This window comes from Drosophila yakuba, chromosome 3R (genome assembly GCF_016746365.2).
Source record: "Drosophila yakuba strain Tai18E2 chromosome 3R, Prin_Dyak_Tai18E2_2.1, whole genome shotgun sequence".
NCBI classification, from domain to species: domain Eukaryota; kingdom Metazoa; phylum Arthropoda; class Insecta; order Diptera; family Drosophilidae; genus Drosophila; species Drosophila yakuba.
The window spans coordinates 17,328,450-17,346,094 of NC_052530.2; the positions used below are offsets into that span (position 1 = coordinate 17,328,450).

The 17,645-nt window shown below is 41.5% G+C and overlaps 1 protein-coding gene and 1 long non-coding RNA gene across 2 annotated transcripts; one reads left to right on the forward strand and one right to left on the reverse strand.

Annotated features, from left to right (window-relative positions):
• Positions 1 to 6,252: 6,252 nt before the first annotated feature.
• LOC120321791 lies at positions 6,253 to 7,077 on the forward strand. The gene is made up of 2 exons (XR_005561511.1): positions 6,253 to 6,368; positions 6,551 to 7,077. It is a non-coding gene; the product is annotated as an uncharacterized LOC120321791 (long non-coding RNA).
• Positions 7,078 to 12,591: 5,514 nt separating this feature from the next.
• LOC6537249 (60S ribosomal protein L10a) lies at positions 12,592 to 13,431 on the reverse strand. The gene has a single exon (XM_002097771.3). The coding sequence runs from the start codon at positions 13,314 to 13,316 to the stop codon at positions 12,666 to 12,668; it is 651 nt and encodes a 216-aa protein (XP_002097807.1). The 5' UTR covers positions 13,317 to 13,431; the 3' UTR covers positions 12,592 to 12,665.
• Between the last annotated feature and the right edge of the window lie 4,214 nt (positions 13,432 to 17,645).

Here is a 17,645-nt window from a genome sequence, read left to right on the forward strand (position 1 = left end):
TCCGATGTCGTGTGAAGCAGCAACGGCTGCGGCAAGGACAACATCATAATGTTTCATATATTATGTCCAGCCCTATAATTTCATCTCCCGAATGCATGACTTTCCAGCTATCTGTTCTCACTGCTACCTCATCCATGTGTAATTTGGCACTTTCAAGTGCTGCAGCTGCGAAATGCAATTGCATTCAGTGGTGTGACAGTGGCATTGGCGTGGGGCGAAGTGGGCGTTGCGGGGGCATGTCACACCCGCATTATAATGCAGCAGTTGCACGGTGCCGTAGGTGTTAATAGCCTGTTTATGGATGTGGCGCCATGTGTGAATCCTGCGCTAGTCGCACCAATGGAATGCGGTCTGGCATATTGGGTTTTGCGTTGGATTAGTACGCGCTTGCTTTCGGATGTTGGATTTTTGGGAGCAAGCGGACATGGAATCCATCAAACAGATGGAGATTGGTTGATTGATTGCGCCAGGATTGATGAGCTGCTGATAATTAGATTACAACAAGCGCAGATGATTGCTACGGAATGTCCCAAAGTAGAAAATTACATAAATCCAATGTCGATATGCGATACACAATCATATACTTCATTACTGAGGCAGAGAAAAGTTTTATTATTGGTATTGCGTATTCCTTAGTTAATTTGCAAAGTGCTTGCAGATTTGATCCACATGTAAATGCAAGGGAAATTGCCTTTTCCATATAGCAAATTAAAAGTCGTCCAGATGTCTAAACCCATCTGACAAATCTGGCTTGTTTCTTCTTCTGCTGCTGCAGTTTATGGCGGTAATACATTTTCCGTGGCAAATACACATCCCCTCAGCCCTTCAGTTTGCACACTTCTCTTGAGCATTCTCAGTTATTTTGTGGCTTTTTGCGGCCGAAGGTTTTATTGAATTGTTACAGCAGCCGATTGTGATAAATCAATGACAAGGCGACGGAGAAAATCCGCGCGTTAATAAATGACCGAGCTCCGTGCGGTTTATTTAATTTGCCATAAATACGCTTGCTCCTGGGACTCGGCCATAAAGTCCATAAAGTCCATCACTCAGCAGATTGACTGGGACAGGGCCATTGCTTAATTAAGGCCAAGCTGTGGGCTCCTCCGATTTCCATCTGCATCGGCCGAAAAACACAATCTGCCCCCAGCGAAAGTATTTTATTAGATTTCTCGCCCAGCTGAGCAGCCTCAAGATAATCAGCATTAAAATATATGTATATGTGCATAGGGTAAAGTTGCAGTCCAATACAGTCGGAGACGAAATAATAGTTCTATTCATTTGAAATGCTACCCAAGCTGCTTCGGTAATTGCGATTATTTCCAAAAATCGAAATTTAAAAGTAACAACTTTGACTTAAAATGTTTCTGGCTGAAGAGCTCAAGCCAAATTCTGGTCTTCTGATCCTGTCTGTATTATCCCAACTGCTAAGTCCGATTGCAGCATGAAAACTGCAACGTTCAACTCTTATTGGTTTAAGTGCCCCTCTGTGGAAATGTGTGCATAAATACGAAAGCTTGCCCGGCTGCTTACGTGTGTACGGACATTTATTACGGTCCATAATCCGCAAAGTCTTATGCGTGTCTGTTCTATCTGCCTCGATCCGAACCCTTCACCCAGCATGTGTGCACTGCCCCCCAAATGGAACTATAATTAAATTAAAAGTTTTACCAGCAGTTGCAGCCAGCAAAGAATGGGCAACGCCGAGTGGCCAGAGAAATTTCTTCCCCCATTAAAACGAAATTATTCAGCAGGAACCGCACCAGCTCGAACGCAAAGAGCTAAATACGCTTTGTAGCGGTCATTCGCCCAACACGTCGTATACTTAATGCGCTAAGCAGTTTTTCGGATTAGCTGCCGCCGAATGGCTAAAGAGTTCCGTAACTTGACCGCAAATAAAAATTCTTATTGTATCGAAAGCATTGTATTAAAAGACTTCGCTCAACGCAAATATAAAGAAACTATTATTTTAATATTCTTTTAATTGAATTATTTTCATTATTGCTCGTATTCTCTTCCGAGAATAACAACTCGTTTAACAACTCGCTAGCTATAATTCTCAGCACTTAACCTCTGCCGCTCAGCAGTTGCAGCACCTTCTCTGCCCGCCTACGGCTGTGGGGGCGTGGCAAAGCGGATTATTACCGGCGGCAACAGGAATAGAAAAATGAACCTGAGTAGAGTGAGGCAGGCTTATATTCACTTGGGTCTCCTTTGGGATATTTAGTGCTGTCTAACATGTATTTTCCGGCTTGTTTGCATGAAAGTTTAAATAACGCAGTGTAACGAACTGCTGCAAATATTTGAAATCAAATTTTTAATTGCGCTTAAAAAATAATTCTATTTTTGGTTGCCAAATACAAAACTGTATGTGTAATCCATATGCCATCGGTTTGCAGAGTAGTCAGCATTCTGTGAAGCCATTCTGTTATTCACGCTCCACACACAGATGCATATTTTGTTGTTGTTCTTTCAGCTGTATGGGTTTTTTTCTTGAATAAGGGTCAGTTTTATGCTGGAGGCGAACTCCGTTCTTGCTCTGCAGTTAGATTTAGATGTAGAGATACAGATACAGATACAGATACGAGATCTCAGCCCAAGTGTGCGGCTATAAATACATGTGTTTTAATTTCCGCACTTTTGGGTTAGTCCTGGGAACCCGAAATCCAAACTTCTACCACTTCTCTGCATCTTTTTCGATTCAGAAGCGATGCCGAAATGAGGTCTGGATTAAAGGCAAATGCGGATGTGAATGTTGCGTGTTTCCGCTTTCCCAAACTTCTCTTCGCCCTTCTTGTTCCTCTTGTTTGTATTTATGAGCACACAATGACCAACACTGCAAAAAATATTTAGATAATCAAATGCTTTGTTGCCTTTGCTAAACGGAGAATATTTCTTCTGAGAACATGTAAAATGAACTTTTCGCCAATAATATTGGTTGTAATCAATTTGTGGTTGCGAAAAACAACAAGTTCTGCAAACACTAAAGTTTTTTCTTACAGGAAGTATATAAATGCATCGCAAAAAGTTTATTGTAAGCAGACATTTTTTTCAGTGCCGTTACATATGTGTGGGAAAACTCAGACCGGACAAACGTATCCGCTGCAAGTTTTTAGTTTTTTCGATTTCGTGTTTATGTTTTTGTGCGCACTTCAACGGCATGAATGTCCAATAACATGTGTGTGTGTGTGGGTGTATGTGGGTGTGTATGTTGGCCACTTTCATAAACATAATCATGTGGCATACGACAACGGCAGCCCAAAAACATCCATCGATCCTTCCTTTCTGCCCCCCATTTCTTTTCAGGCGCTCCACTCGCACAACTCGGTTAAATGACTCATGAAATTGCCGCTGCGACCCATTTTGGCTCTGTATTAGTGAGTGCGGCTGTACGTGTGTGTGTGTGTGTGTGTGCTGGTGCTTGTGTTTGTACTCGGTGTGTGCGTGTGTGTTAGTTTCAAGTGCTCGTTTATGGCAAAGCAATATTGTTTGCTCCCGTTGCCGTTCGGTTAATAATTTAGGCTTAAATACATACAACAACCCAGCACATTGCGTATACGCCGTGCTGGACATTTTGCCAAACTGTTGACACGTGCAAACACACGCACACTGACAGATTGGGTTTACATGTGCCCACACAGAGAAAAAGAAACGAAGTTCTAGCCTTAAATGAATATACAAAATATGGTAGAAGTAGGTGTGAAAATTGAACAAATAAATCTTCAAATAAATGAAATCATCAAACAGGAAGCTATTGCTTGGGTTAAAGATCTCATCATAAATTCTTAGTCTTACCATTATCCCAACAGTCTGCGTAATGACTGAAGCCTGTTTAAGATTTGGCTGGGATCTCTGCTCCCATTTCTCAAGGTGCCGAAGTGAAGGCCTAAGTAGCCGCAAAGCCAATTGTCGAGAGCAGAGGCGACTGGCGAATTTCGGGGGAGTGGCAAATAAATCAAAGCGCTCTGCGAAAGCGAGTGCAAGAGGTGCGGGCGTGTTAAGTGGGCTCAGGACAGGGTTGATTGAGCGCGAACTTTGTGTAAGTGCGTGGCAGGTAAAAGGAGCGGGGGTGGAGGGGGCAGGGGGGGCAGAAACGACTGCAGGTGGAAGTTTTGGTTGTCCTTGCGGGCTGCCGAAAGCTACTCCCGCCTGTTTAAGCCACTTAAATGTAAATACAATTCCGACAAACACAAAATAAAACCAGCTAAGTACATTTAACAAACGGCGCTGGGATGAGCGAAAATTACAGGTAAATTTACAGGTACACATTTTGTATTTAAAGCATAATAATTGGAAAAATCAGTTTAAATGGAAAATCAGCTGTGTTAATTACACACCGATTTGGATAAACTTTGTTGTGAGGCATTTCAATTACCCAGTTCGCTTTGAAAATATTGTAATGCACTACAGTTTTGCATATGCCTGCAATAAATTATTGTATTAAATCTGCTGTTTTTCTTAGGAGACGATTAGGGTTTTTCATAATAAAGTTGTGCAGAGCTGCTGGTTAAGTAATTCGTCTTTCCCGGGACTCGTGAGCCATGAACTATGTGAAACAATCCACAGCAAACATCCTTCAAATGTTATCTGTGAATCTGACCACAAAAGTTACGAACACACATGCACACTCAGCAGGATAAGGTCACACACACACTAGTCAAAGGAGAAGGAAATAGAAAAGCAAAGGGGGAGGAGAGCGGAGAAAAGTGGACCGCAGGCTGCCTATATTTGCCTACAATGTGGTGCCATCAAATTACCGGTCTCATTTTCTATGCAGAGTCTATTATGGCCGAAAAATGTTGTCAGGCCAAAAAATGCGACAAAAAGTGGCGCTAAACTTCACACTGACACACGCACCCAAAAACGAAACACGAGGGCCACGAAAAATGTGGGAAAAAAGGACGAGAACGAAGGCGAGGACAAGGAGCAGGATGAGGAGCTGAAAGGCGAATGAGGATAAAAAAGCATTTCACATGCGTCGGACACCGCAACCGCAAATATGCAAATTTGTGCCTCGGACAGGAAGGCCGGGAATCCTCAGCTCGGATGGAATGTTGAACTTTGAACCGGTCTTGAGTTGGCCAACGTTAATGCGCCAAAGTTGGCATCACCATGGTCCGAAAAGTCAGCTCGAAACAAAAACAACGTGCCAAAATGTGGATGTCCACGGACCAAAAAGTTGAGTGGCGTAATAATGCTTTTCGGTCGTGATTCACAACTGAATTAAATCGTTTAAAATGCTCGCAAATTTCTTCTCTATTTTGTAGAGAAGAAGTTGTACTATAACTAGCAGTTCTTAAGTTGCTTGTTTACTTTTAATGTGTGTCAGCTGACTTGTTTAATAAATAACCGCAGATCAGCAGTGCTTTCATTTTTCACAGTGTCTTACCCTTTTTTTTTAGCACATTTCCTTTTTCATATTTTAGACTTAACTTGGCAAGCGACATTCATTCTGCTGATGATGGGGCTGGTCGGGAAACTAACACAATCCCATAAATGGGGGAAATGTCTTTGCAGTGCCAAATTGGCCAAGCCGTGACTCAAAAACCGAAAACTGAAGAGCCCGAAAATAGTGCTTTAAAAAAGCATCAGCAGACATCATTTTGGTGTGCAGAAAGGAAAACTTAAATTAGTTTATTTATGCTTTGTTTGGGCGGCACTCTGCTCAATATTTCAAGGCGGCTAAAAAGAGCCAGATAACTTTGTGGGAAAGTCTTGGGCATTAAGATTTCACTGATTGAGTTGGGCTTTCTGCGGCTTTGTTTTGACAATCCCGTTTTTTGGGCAACTTTCTCCTTAAAGTTGTCAGCGAGGATCTCTTCGAGTTTCCTACACCAAAGACAAAAGACAAGCAAACAGTGCGTAAAATGTTTGAGAAGAGCGAATTAATTACACCCAACATCAGCCAGCAAAAGAAACCCCTTTTTGGAGGATGGAAGGCGTGGCTTTTAATTGTGCCTTCGCATTTCCGCTTGGCTGGGTTTTTCCGGCAGCGACTCCAGCGACGCAACTGCAAAAAAGTTGCGACGAAAATTTACTTAAGAATTTTCCACGAAGCGCAGCATTAACTTTGCCGCAGTTTCAAGCCAATGATGACTCAGTAATGATCTATTTGCACGCTTTGGCGACACATTTTAGCAAAGGCTTTGAATAATTCAATTAAGCTATGCAGCTTATGGAGAATAAATATACCGAAGTGAATTCTTGTGGCTTATTTAATAATCATTTTTAAGGCACTTTGATTTTACTGTCATTATTGGATTATACAATCTAACTTACGTTACAATGTATCTTCTCCTTTTTACCAAATTATAAACTACGTTTTGTTTGCTCAAAAAAAAAAAATATTTATTCCATGTTTTATGTTAAAGGTAAATATTTGGATTTATTAGTCAATGTATATACCCCAAGCAGAAAAGCATAATTTAGCCTCCCTTTTTCAATATTTTATTTTGTCAAATTTTTTCTTGATGTTTAATTTGGCGCAAGCGATTAAATTTCATTGCTCCCCCACTTTTGTGTTTTGCTGTCTTAAACAATTTGTTTTTTCCAGCGAAGGAATTAGAATTTCATTGCGCGCAAGGAGCTTTCGGGTAGCAGCTCCTTGGGACTTGGCCCAAACCCAGATCCAACGTATAGGCCCTGATTCCGACCTGACTGACATGTCACCCGACTGGGGCCCATGGCCACCTGTAAATGTGTCTGAGATATGGCCCTGGCAAATGACAAATTAGCACCATCAATTACTGAAATTTATTTTGCCAGCCTTGTTTGCCTCGGCTCTGGAATTGACCTGCCCCACCAGCCCACTGGCCCACTGGCTGCCTACGGACTCATTTGTTGTACTTAATTTGGGTTCCGTGCGTTTCGACATGCACTCAGAGAAATTTTGTAGTACTTTTAAGTTTTAGATCTTACTATACATCTTAGTATATATGTATAATTTGCACATATACTAGCTCACTTGCCATTGATTCTACGTATCCATTTGTTTAAACATTTATTTTTGGCTTTAGTAACAGAATGTCGCTTTGCAATTCCTTTTTATCGGATGCAAATACAACCAATGCTGCAAGCGAACCATTTTTTTGTTTGAGTGTCTGTCCATTTTGGTGGTCATGAAACGGAAACGTTAAAAAAAGTCAACCAAATGAGCATTTTGGCATTGTTCCTCCAACTTTCACCCTCTTACTAGGAACACCCCCCTGCCCACCCATCTGCCACAGTCAAGTGCTGCAAGGGGGGTGGGGAGGGGTTGGTTAGCCGGATGAGGGATAGGGGGGAAGGGGGTGGAGTCAACCAAATGAGTTTTATGATGAGCTGCTGCGGCTGCTGTTGATTTACGTTAGTTTTGTTTGTGTTGCACTAGTTGAAAATGCTTGGAAGGCAACATCAACTAACTAACTGTTTTGTCACACACACCCACACACTCACACTCACATAAAGCCAGCCACCCACACACATGCACTTGTCTGGGTGTCTAGTGATAACTGAAAACAAAAGTTCGCCCTGTGATTTATGTGCCTTTGGGCTAAGCTCTGGATTTAGCGTGAAATTGTTCAGGGATACGACATTCAAGGCTGCCAAATGAAGGTTGGTTAAAGAACTCTAATTATTTAAATGAATGGAACCCAGAGCTACCTTAACTAACTTAAGTTAAGTTAGTATAAAGATATGTTGTCAAAAGCCACACAAATAAGGGTTCTATAAATGCAATAAACTTCCCCTTTTGCGTCAAAGTAAATGATCAATAAAAAATTAATACATTCATCTATTTGTGAGCTCAACTCTTTGCCCGGCGACTGACACTCCATCATTAACTACATATCAGGCTGCCCCAATCGAAAGCAAAGCTTGGCTTCTATTTATATTTATCATTTGTATTCCGCCCCCTTTTGGAGCACAGTCACCAGCAAGAACATCAGATCCAGAACCAGACCACAGATTTCCGCCCGAAAGGAACTCATATCAATGTCGCCATTGGAAAGGCAAACCAATCAAACATCAAACAGCATTCCATCATTGTCAGCAGCAGCAGCTACTATTCGTACCAGAATACATACCAGGCTATATATTCGGGGACATAGACAATGATGACCCGGAGATAGCCGGAAAAATGAGTGGGGACGGAGGTGAAACATTTATGAGTTCATGTGACATAATACTAAATATTCAAAGAGCAAATGTTGATGCATCCATTGGGCCAGAGCCATTCACTCATGCTCCCATTTGCCGCAGCGGAAATACAGTTTGCGGCCCATGAAATCATGAAATCATGAAATTCGCTGTAGTTGGCCACAGTTCTACTCGCCGCTGGAGTACGACTCTTCACTCTTCGGTCACTTCAAACAATGGCACCGCAATTTATGCCGCACAATTTGCAGTCGCCTACACTGGGAAAATCAATTGGAACACCTCAGATGCAGATACTTGGATCGATTGAAAATTAAAATGTGTAAAAGTGTAGTACCTTCCCAGAAAGTTATGAACTATGTCCGCTTTTCCAATGTATTCATTGGGGTCCAAGTTTCTTGCCATGTACGCCACTTTACAACGACGAAATGGAATAAGTTTTTCGATTTGCTAAACTATGGCTGATTGCTCGATTGCCGAATCCGAATCCAAATACGAATCAAAGTAGAGTGAAATCACTTGCACACGCTCCCGTTATTGACGCACATCCATCAGATTCAAAATCTGTATCTATACTCGCCCACTTAAGTGCATTATACATCATTTAAGGGGTGTGTGTGTGCAATGGAGCCAAACAAGCTGCTGGAACACTGCTGGCTTATCTATTGAAAATATACATTTAAATCCGAATCGATTTCGGTTGTCTGGCGCAAAAGGGCGAAGGGTTAGTGGGAAGCTGGTCGCTTTGGTCAACCCCTATCAACAAGTCTTTGGTCTAAAGCTCTTGAGCCACAAAATCCCTTGGTCGGGGTTGGCTTCAAGAAGGGATGTTCTTGGGGGTTTGCAGTGTGTGTGTGTATGGGGGGATTTCAAATTAAGAAGCAGGAGTCACAATCAACATTTAACATTCAACCGAGACTTGAGTGTTGTTGCTGGTGTTATTTTTATGCAAATATTACGCATATGCTGTTGAAATCTGACTAAGTGGATGCAGGAATGGGTATCAGGGGTGTGATGATTTCACGAGGCAAACATATTTGGGTATGCCAATTATTTCAATTATTACAATTAATTAAAATAATACCACTTTGAAATTATGAACACCCCAAAAGAAATAAAATGTTGATGGTATTGAATAGCACTTACTAAAACTTGTAATTAGTGATGTTGGCATTATTAAATTTCATGTTGAATATCATATATATTTTAAGAAGTAATGGCACTTCGTTTAGCCAACAGGTGCCCAGTCTTCAATTTATTAATATAATGTACAGGAAATGTATATTTCCATTAGAAAAACAAATAATTAATGCACACCCTTCGTTTTCAGGCCCTAATAATTTGAAGAATGAAGGTACATTCCACCTGAACAGTCAACCCATTTTGTAATTTGAAGAATCTGTTTAAATTTCATGTGCAAATTACCATATGTCGATGGGTTTGTGAAACAAATAATGTGTAAATGTGAAGGATTTTGTTTTGTGCAATTTCTGTTTCCATAATTCAGCAAACTCACGGAAAATGCTTTTTGATTGTTCCCAAATTTGCATTTCAAGCGGCTCAATTTAATTTCTGAATCACGTGATATACGAGTAATGTAATGGCCGCTTTCACATGCGATCCAGTCGTAATTTGGGTCGCAAGTTTGCGCTTTGACCCCATCGCCGAAACAAATAGCGAGGTCGCTTCGCTGGCGTCTTAAGTAAATTAGTTTTGGTTACGAGTATTAGCCAGGCATTAGACCAAGAGCATTTGCCATTCCGCCTAGAGTGGCGTTTGGCATACTAATATTATGCGACGCAGATTGAAACAAATACGCCGAATGCCTAATTATATTTTGTTCGTCAACCACAATGAAGCAGCTTATACTCGTACCAGAGAAGGGGCTTAGATTGCTTGCAAAAAACTCGGACTTGGAATAACAATTGCGTGGTACTGATTGGCCATGCACAGTAAAGAATATAATATATAATATTTAATGACAAAACAATGCATTGGAAAACATAATTAAACATTTTTACAAAGTTTTCTGAGTTTGCAGTTTTTCTATTTCAGGCCAAGTTTGCAAATGTCATAGAAACTAAAGTAGTTCACTCAAAAAGTCATCTTACTCACCTAGGGACTTCCCCACACGCATTGGCGAAACAAAAAAAATGTAGATAGTCTGAAACTTTCCCCAACAATGGTCGTTGTCCCTGAATTCCTTTGAGGGAAATTGGGAGAAGAAGGAAAATCAGTTTCCCCATTTTCTTTGGCTCGACTTTCCATTTGTTTGCGTCCAAGTTTTGGGTTCTGTCTGTGTTTTAGCTGCTGTATTTTTTTCCAGAAGCTGCTGCTCTGCACAGAATGTTTATTTTTGCTTACACTTATCAAAATATTGGGCGCACACATATTGTTTCGCCTGGCTGTCTGCATCAAGCATAAAGATATCGGAGTTGGGTCAACTGGAGAGTGCTGACCCCGACCCCTACTTACACCCCAACCCCTCCTCGTTTGCCCAGAGTCAACAGGAAGAAGAAGAGGAGAAAAATGTGGAGACAGGAGAATATAAGATGCTCTAGGTACCATATTAATTTCACTGCAAATATGAAATTATTAATAAATGAAAGCACATTTCCTATCAAATGGGCCTCATGGTTCAGTTGTGTACCCTTTAAGTCACGAAATGTTACAGAGTTAGACGGAATTTATTTATACTTCTGGAGAGTTCTAGGAGTATGCATAAATGGTTAGATCAAGTAATGCTTTCTTGTTCAACTAACTGACGAAACCCGGAAGTTAAGCTGAAGTGCTTCCACTGCCCACTGAGGAAATTGTAATGCCCTTAAACCGAAATATTAAGACAGTATACTGTATGGAGCAAAACAATGGGAAAGAGATGGGGATTGAGATGGGGATCGATACACAAAAAAATTATCTGCCATGCCACATTCTGTTGAATTTTTCAACATGTGCGTGTCAGTGTGTGTGAGTGCCGTAACTTTCCCCTTGTGGTCCGGGTTCAACCACCCACCGCCCTCCCACCCAACGACCTTCCCCAATACACCCAACTCCAACCCATTGTCAGCACACTTTATTTGCCCAGTTTGCCGCTGCTTAAGTTACTTTCGCTTTACGCTTGAATTTCTTACTCTTGCTGTTGCCGTTTCCTTAGCCTCTTGGTTTTTCCTTGAATCTTTTGCCGCTTTCTGGCTTTCCCCTTTGCTGTCGCCTGGTTTTCCCTTAGCTCAGCAGCTCATTTTCCAGCGGGCGTGTGTGCGTGCGTGATTTTTTGTTTCCTCGCAAGGCTTTGTTTCTGTATTTCCTGCGTCTGTTATTTTCATAAATAAATTTGCATGTCAAATGACATTGTTTATGGTATTTCTATATGAAAGACATATATCACTTGGCCAGATGGAATTGTTGTGCCCTCATCAGTCGCCGCTTTTGGGTGTGGGTGTGCATCACACGTTGTTGACATCTTTGTTAAAATATGTTTACAAGCTGAAATTAGTAACAGCGTTTGCCATCCTCTAGATGGGCGTACGTATCTGTATCTCCGACTTTGTCTGTCTGGATGTCAAAGTTGACAAGCGAAATGAATTCGTAATTGAGTTTTCCGATATGTTTTCCAAGAGCTCCAATGCTCCAAGAGCAGCCGCTCATGTTTAATTTGAATAAGAAATTAGCAACTTCTTTTCGGGATGGCACATTTTCCATCCCGTTTGCATTCCAAAAGTTCGTTTCAGCTGACAAAGACGGGCAAAATAATGGGACATTTTAGGCATCCTTTCAAATAAGAAAACCAGAGTTCATATCCATTAAAAATGCATATGTTCCTCAAGCTTACATTAAGTCAGTAGGGCATTGTTAAATTAACAGTATGGCAATACATTTCATATATTTTCACAATATATTATGCCACATTATTTGCTGTGATTTTGTGATTTTTTACTCTAACATACAATTTGTAATTTAGTTTCTGTATTTATGGGAGGCGCCATTCTGGCGGCGGTTTCCTCATCCGCATCAAAGTTTTTGCCTAGGCCGTAATTATTTCAACGTTCTTATCGACGCAGCAACAAACAGCCATAATTATTGAGGATAAGTCAAGCGCAGCACATTTGTTGCCTCTCTGCAGGATCCCCAATAAAATGCCTTCCTGATTAGCGTGCTCAGCATGTGCCGTGAACTTGTCTTATCTTCCCCGCTTGGCTTAGACCAATCCCCTCCCGAACTCGGAAAAAGTCGAGAAGAAATTTATAATATATCGCTGGGCTAACAAAGGGGATTGCTCATAAGCCAAATAAAGAGTGGGATGCGAGGCCAAAGAAATTATGTCACAGCTTACTGAGATTTTGTCAAATACTTGAGGAGAAAGCAAAGGAGGCAAAAAGATAAAAACTTGACAAGTTGCTTTGAAGAAAGGGCTTAATTGTGGTAAAATGCCATTATTTTTAAATAATTTCATGAAAAAAACAATGATAATACAGAAATTTTATTGCACACATATAATACGAGAATAGACACTACTTTTTATTTAGGTTAAGAATCTGTTAATAGAGTCGAAGGGTTACACCCAAGGACGTTTTTATATGAAGTGAGCGCACATTCTGCCAGTTATCCTTTAGCAAGGACACCAAAAAGTTAATGGATGTTGCTATGTTTCGGGCTAGTTCCTCTGGGAACATGTCAACATGGCCGACATTAACGGAAAGACATTCCATCCGTTTCATTTGCAGCTTTTTGGTAGCTAGTATCTTGATTTTGGTGCTCATAGACTCCGCATGACTCAAGGGAGTGAGAAACTTGCCCGCATTGGTGAGACCAGGACCCAGTATCCTTGGGATCTGCTTGATTATCGACTCGGAGGCTAGGAAGACATCGTAAGATTTGGACAACTTCTTCGTCAGCTTGGGATCTTTGTTCAGCTTTTTCAAAGCTTCCACGTCCAGGCAATCAACTCCAATGCTCTTGGCCTTAAAACAGTGCTCCTGATCCCCGAAGACGCAGACCTTTAGCTGTGGAACCGCCAGGTGATGTAGTAGTACACTTCCATGGAAGCGCTTGCACCTTTCAGGATCGTAGTCCTTGAGCCCAATCTGCAGCTCCACTGTTTCCAGGCAGTCTGGTCCTGTGGCCTGTGAGTTCTGCAGGATGTTTTTGACAGCAACGTAAATCGTATCACGCGAAACTTTCGACACCATAATTTGAGATTAGTGGTAGGTAATGAAAATATTTTAAAAATTTTATACGAACTTTACGAACGTGCTGTAGCACAAAATTTAAAATGCGTTGCTATGTTCAAGCAATATTTTGTAGACAGTTAAGTAATGGGTAGCCTTGAGGCAAATCGAATGCATTTTTAATAGTTCCTTATTATCTAATTCAAATTCAATATAAAATAATAATACGCAGTACCAGCAATTACCAAAACTTTCTAAGTGCAAATTTAATTGAAGTCCATTTGATTATTTTGTGCATGTACAAAGTCATTAGCTTGATTCGCAAAAACTCATAAATCGCTTGGCCAAATTCCTTCCACTGAACGAACTGCAGTTCCTTGTGTCCTTATGGTTCCAGGCTGTGCATAATTGATTGGCCAAGCTGCAATCGATTTTCCGACCTGAGGCTGAGGCTCCAGTGCACTTCGCCACCGGCGAAATTGCAAATTCCAAATGCCGCACGCCAGATGCCACTTTCCACTCGAAAACCGGCAGCTCAGCTGGTCAGGTTCAGCAGTTCAGAGGTTCAGAGATTCAGAGGTACAGAGGACCAGAGGTTCAGGTGAGTTCTCCTCAGGTGAGTTGGTGGGTTCGGTTGCCTTCGGTTGGGCTGACATCCGCCGAGTTTTGCGCTAATTAGGGGAGTGTTGCCGCCAGGTTTTTGGGCCAGCACTTTTGCAGCGTTGACAACATTTGTCGTCCTGGGGTCAGAATGCAGTTGGAAATGCAGGCAGGGCTTTCTGGCTTGTGTGTAATTATAAACGGAATTATAAGCTGTGGCCATGCTTCGTGTGCAGCGGAGATTAAAGTGGAAATTGCAATTCTCCCTGCTGGATGCTGTCTGCTGTCTGCTGTGATCAAGATCCTTGTAACGGGAGGATGTGCACGCACATCACGGCGACGATGAGGATTTGTTACCTGCCACTGCTAATTTACACATTTTGATTGCTCCAGACTGCCGATGGGAAATCACCGCTCCACGCAATTCCCACTCAGTCGCGTTGTCGCCTTCACTGATAACATTATAGGCCATTTTTCTACAGCCTAATGCATAATTTGCGTCCAGGGAATAGCGACAGCTAGCGAAGCAAGACACCTGGAGAAATATAATAATTATTATATATAAGAAAATTGTAGCAACCAGGAAAATCTCATATTATAACTACACTTAAAGTATCAAAGGAATGTTAAATGAGAAAGATGTGTAATAGTGTTTTAAACATTTATGTTTGATTTTTCACTGACACGTATAGCACTTTGTTTTTCTCTGTGTAGCACTTTCCCAGCCCAAGTCGACGCTTTTCCGGGTGGCGATGGGTGACTGCTTTGGAAGTACTTACTGCCCGTAGATAAGTTCACGTTGAGCTGCTTATTGGGCGGCATTTTCGGGATTTGCCTGTGCCAAGGAGTCTACTTCCTCGACTCTGGCTTTCCCTTTTAGCAAGATGGTGCTACTATTTCCTCGATTCCAATTGAATTGTCACCAAAGTGGGAGAAGTAAGCCAGTTTGCTGGTACGATTACAGGCTAATGGTAAATGACGTATCCAAATCGAAGGCGAAATAAATGAGAACAAATGGCTTCTTCTTTTATCTGCTAATTTGCCTCCCTTTTCAGCAATACCAATTAGTTTATAATATTTTCGATACAGCACAAAATTGCCAGCTTTATTAAGTGGCCACAACTCGCACAGTCATACAAAAGAAGTTCTCAACTAGATATGTGCCATTTGAAGAGACTGACCCTCCCACAAGCCATCACACAACTCACAAATGCTGAATGTCCTCCGTGTACTGATAGTCGATTTGCAAATGCCGAAACGTTCAATGGCCATATTATATAGAATATACGAGTATGTGGGCGAATATATTCCCTGGCCAAAGACATTGCCAGAGTTTTTCGCATTTTTGCACTTTCAGGCCAAACCTTTTTCTAATAGCAAATGTCAATTTATTTGGGGTAAAGGGAAAAAACTAATAAGCAAATACTTCGCATAATTTGGTCAGAAGCTTCAGGACCTTAACACGCCAGGGGACACGGAGTTTTGGGCTCGGACCACTGACGTAATCAAATCGACAATCAGTTAGAGATATGTATGCGCATCAGTGTGCCCGAGGGGTTGGGCCGGGCTCATTCGCCCCATATCCTTTCTATATCACTAGCACCCCCCAAAATCTTCCCTTTTTCTGCCTCCATATATCCTCCCACATATATGTATATCCGCATCCGATGGCCATGGCAAACATTTTGGCCGAGAAAGGGACACTCTGGGTGCCATGCCTGCAGCTGAATCTTTTTTTGAACTGTCCCTAACAGTGCGTAAATTGCCATTTTCAAATACATTTCAATCCGCACATACATATCAGAATGTATATTCCGAGAATTTTTTCCGGGGACAACAAAAGTTTAAATACTCTTGCGAGGCTATATGAAACTTGCCAAATGGTCGTTGAATGTTTTGCATTGCAAATCGATAAAGGGAATTAGCTTTACAGCAGCTTAACTCGTGTATTGTAAATAAATATGATTTTTGGCTTTTCCTTTATGTGCATAGAGGGAATATATTTCAAAGCTGTTTCAACGAGTTGGTTAAAAAAATAAGTAAAATATTGATCATCTAACATATCACGCATCAAATGCTTCTGTATTTCGTGATATTGGCATTTTTTTTTATTCAGATTTAATTTTTCCGTAATAAGTTACTCACTTATTTATTAATCCGTCTTCAGTCAGCGAATTGGAACGTCGTTAAATATTTATGAAAAGTCCCTCCGGCATTGCGTAGAATTTTCTTTATCGATGGCGCTGATGTTCTTGGGATGAATGCGATTTTTATTGCTTCTGATGCCTGACCTTTCCCATGTCAATCAGCTTCGAATGGCGACTGCTGGCGGATCTCGCATTCCGCATACGCCCTGTTGGCCCGTCCTCGTAATGCGAGTGCCAAACAAAAACTTCAATTGTCAACTGCTGACGCCTGACTCACGCTTCTGTTTGTTGCTGCCACTGCTGCTGTGTTTTGCCCTGTTATTGCACTGTCATTTTATCGCCGGCGTAGACTGTCTTTGATCTCGGCACGCGCCTCGAACTATGCTAACCATTTTCCACCAGACCCACCAGCTCCACCAGTTCCACCTTTTCCCGACCCCCCGACTTTTTCCCACGCACGTGCCTGAAATGTCAGCGTTGGTTTTCACACACACGTGGTCACACTTGGAAAAGTTTAGCATACCTTTGGACCGCCAAACACCAGACATGGTGGAGAAAGGTCGGCAAATTATAATGAAATTCAATGGGAATTTTATAGATTTTACTAAGGTTAGCGTACAGTAGCTAAAAGTCATTTTGGTTGTAAACCTACTTGTGAGATATATCACATTACTTTGGGGAATAGATTTAGATTTCAACCAAATCATAATAAACTTATTACAGACCATTTGCGGATTTTACGAACTTTCCATCATTACATCGAGGTATCATAATCCCCGAGCTGAAAAAGCTTTGCATCAGTACCTTGAGTAGATTAACAACATCCACCCGCAACATCCTACCGAATAGTTGCTGCTCCACCATTATGTTTTATAATCATTTTACAACCGGTGTGATATTTAGAATACGACCAAAAGTTGCTTCATCGTTTCTGTTTTCAGGGAAAGTTTGCCGCATGGCCACAGCATACTCGTATCTCCCTCGCCCACCAAATGCGGTTTTTAGTTGCCGGCGTGGGCGGATGGTGGCCAAAGTTGGTAGCAGCGCCACATGGCAGATGTGTTCGGCTGCCGTTGCTGTTGTTTCCTATTTTTTTTTTTATAGTGCTGGCCATAAAGTACTTAAAAGTTTCATTTTACGCCTATTTTGCTGGACGAGAGCCCCATTACCAGATGGATGGAGAGAGAGAGCGAGAGAGAGAGGGAGACACCAAGTGACCAACTGACCTGGCCAGAATTCACCAGATTTGAATGCCCGCCTCTGGCTGGCAAAAATCCAATTTGCCAACATTTTAACAATCATTGCCGTCGGCCACTTCAGCAACTCATATTGTGGCCATCCACTTTTAATTGCTTGCCTAAACAAATAATATTTGAGTAGCACATTTCCAGAGGTTTGGGTGCTGGCACACAGAAAACAAATGTGATCAAATCATTTGATTCTAAATCTGTCGCAAGCTATCTTTCGTAATCTAGAAAACAAAGTAATCTAATAAAAGCTTAGAAATAGAGGCTTTGCCAGTGTTAGATAAAGTATTTTGTTGAAGTGCACCAATTAATAGCTGAGAAAAAGCGTAAAGTGGTATTAAGACAGCCAAAAGGTC

Bases quoted from the DNA above. Each gene is read 5' to 3' on its own strand.
- LOC6537249 (XM_002097771.3), bottom strand. From the start codon at position 13,316: ATGGTGTCGAAAGTTTCGCGTGATACGATTTACGTTGCTGTCAAAAAC.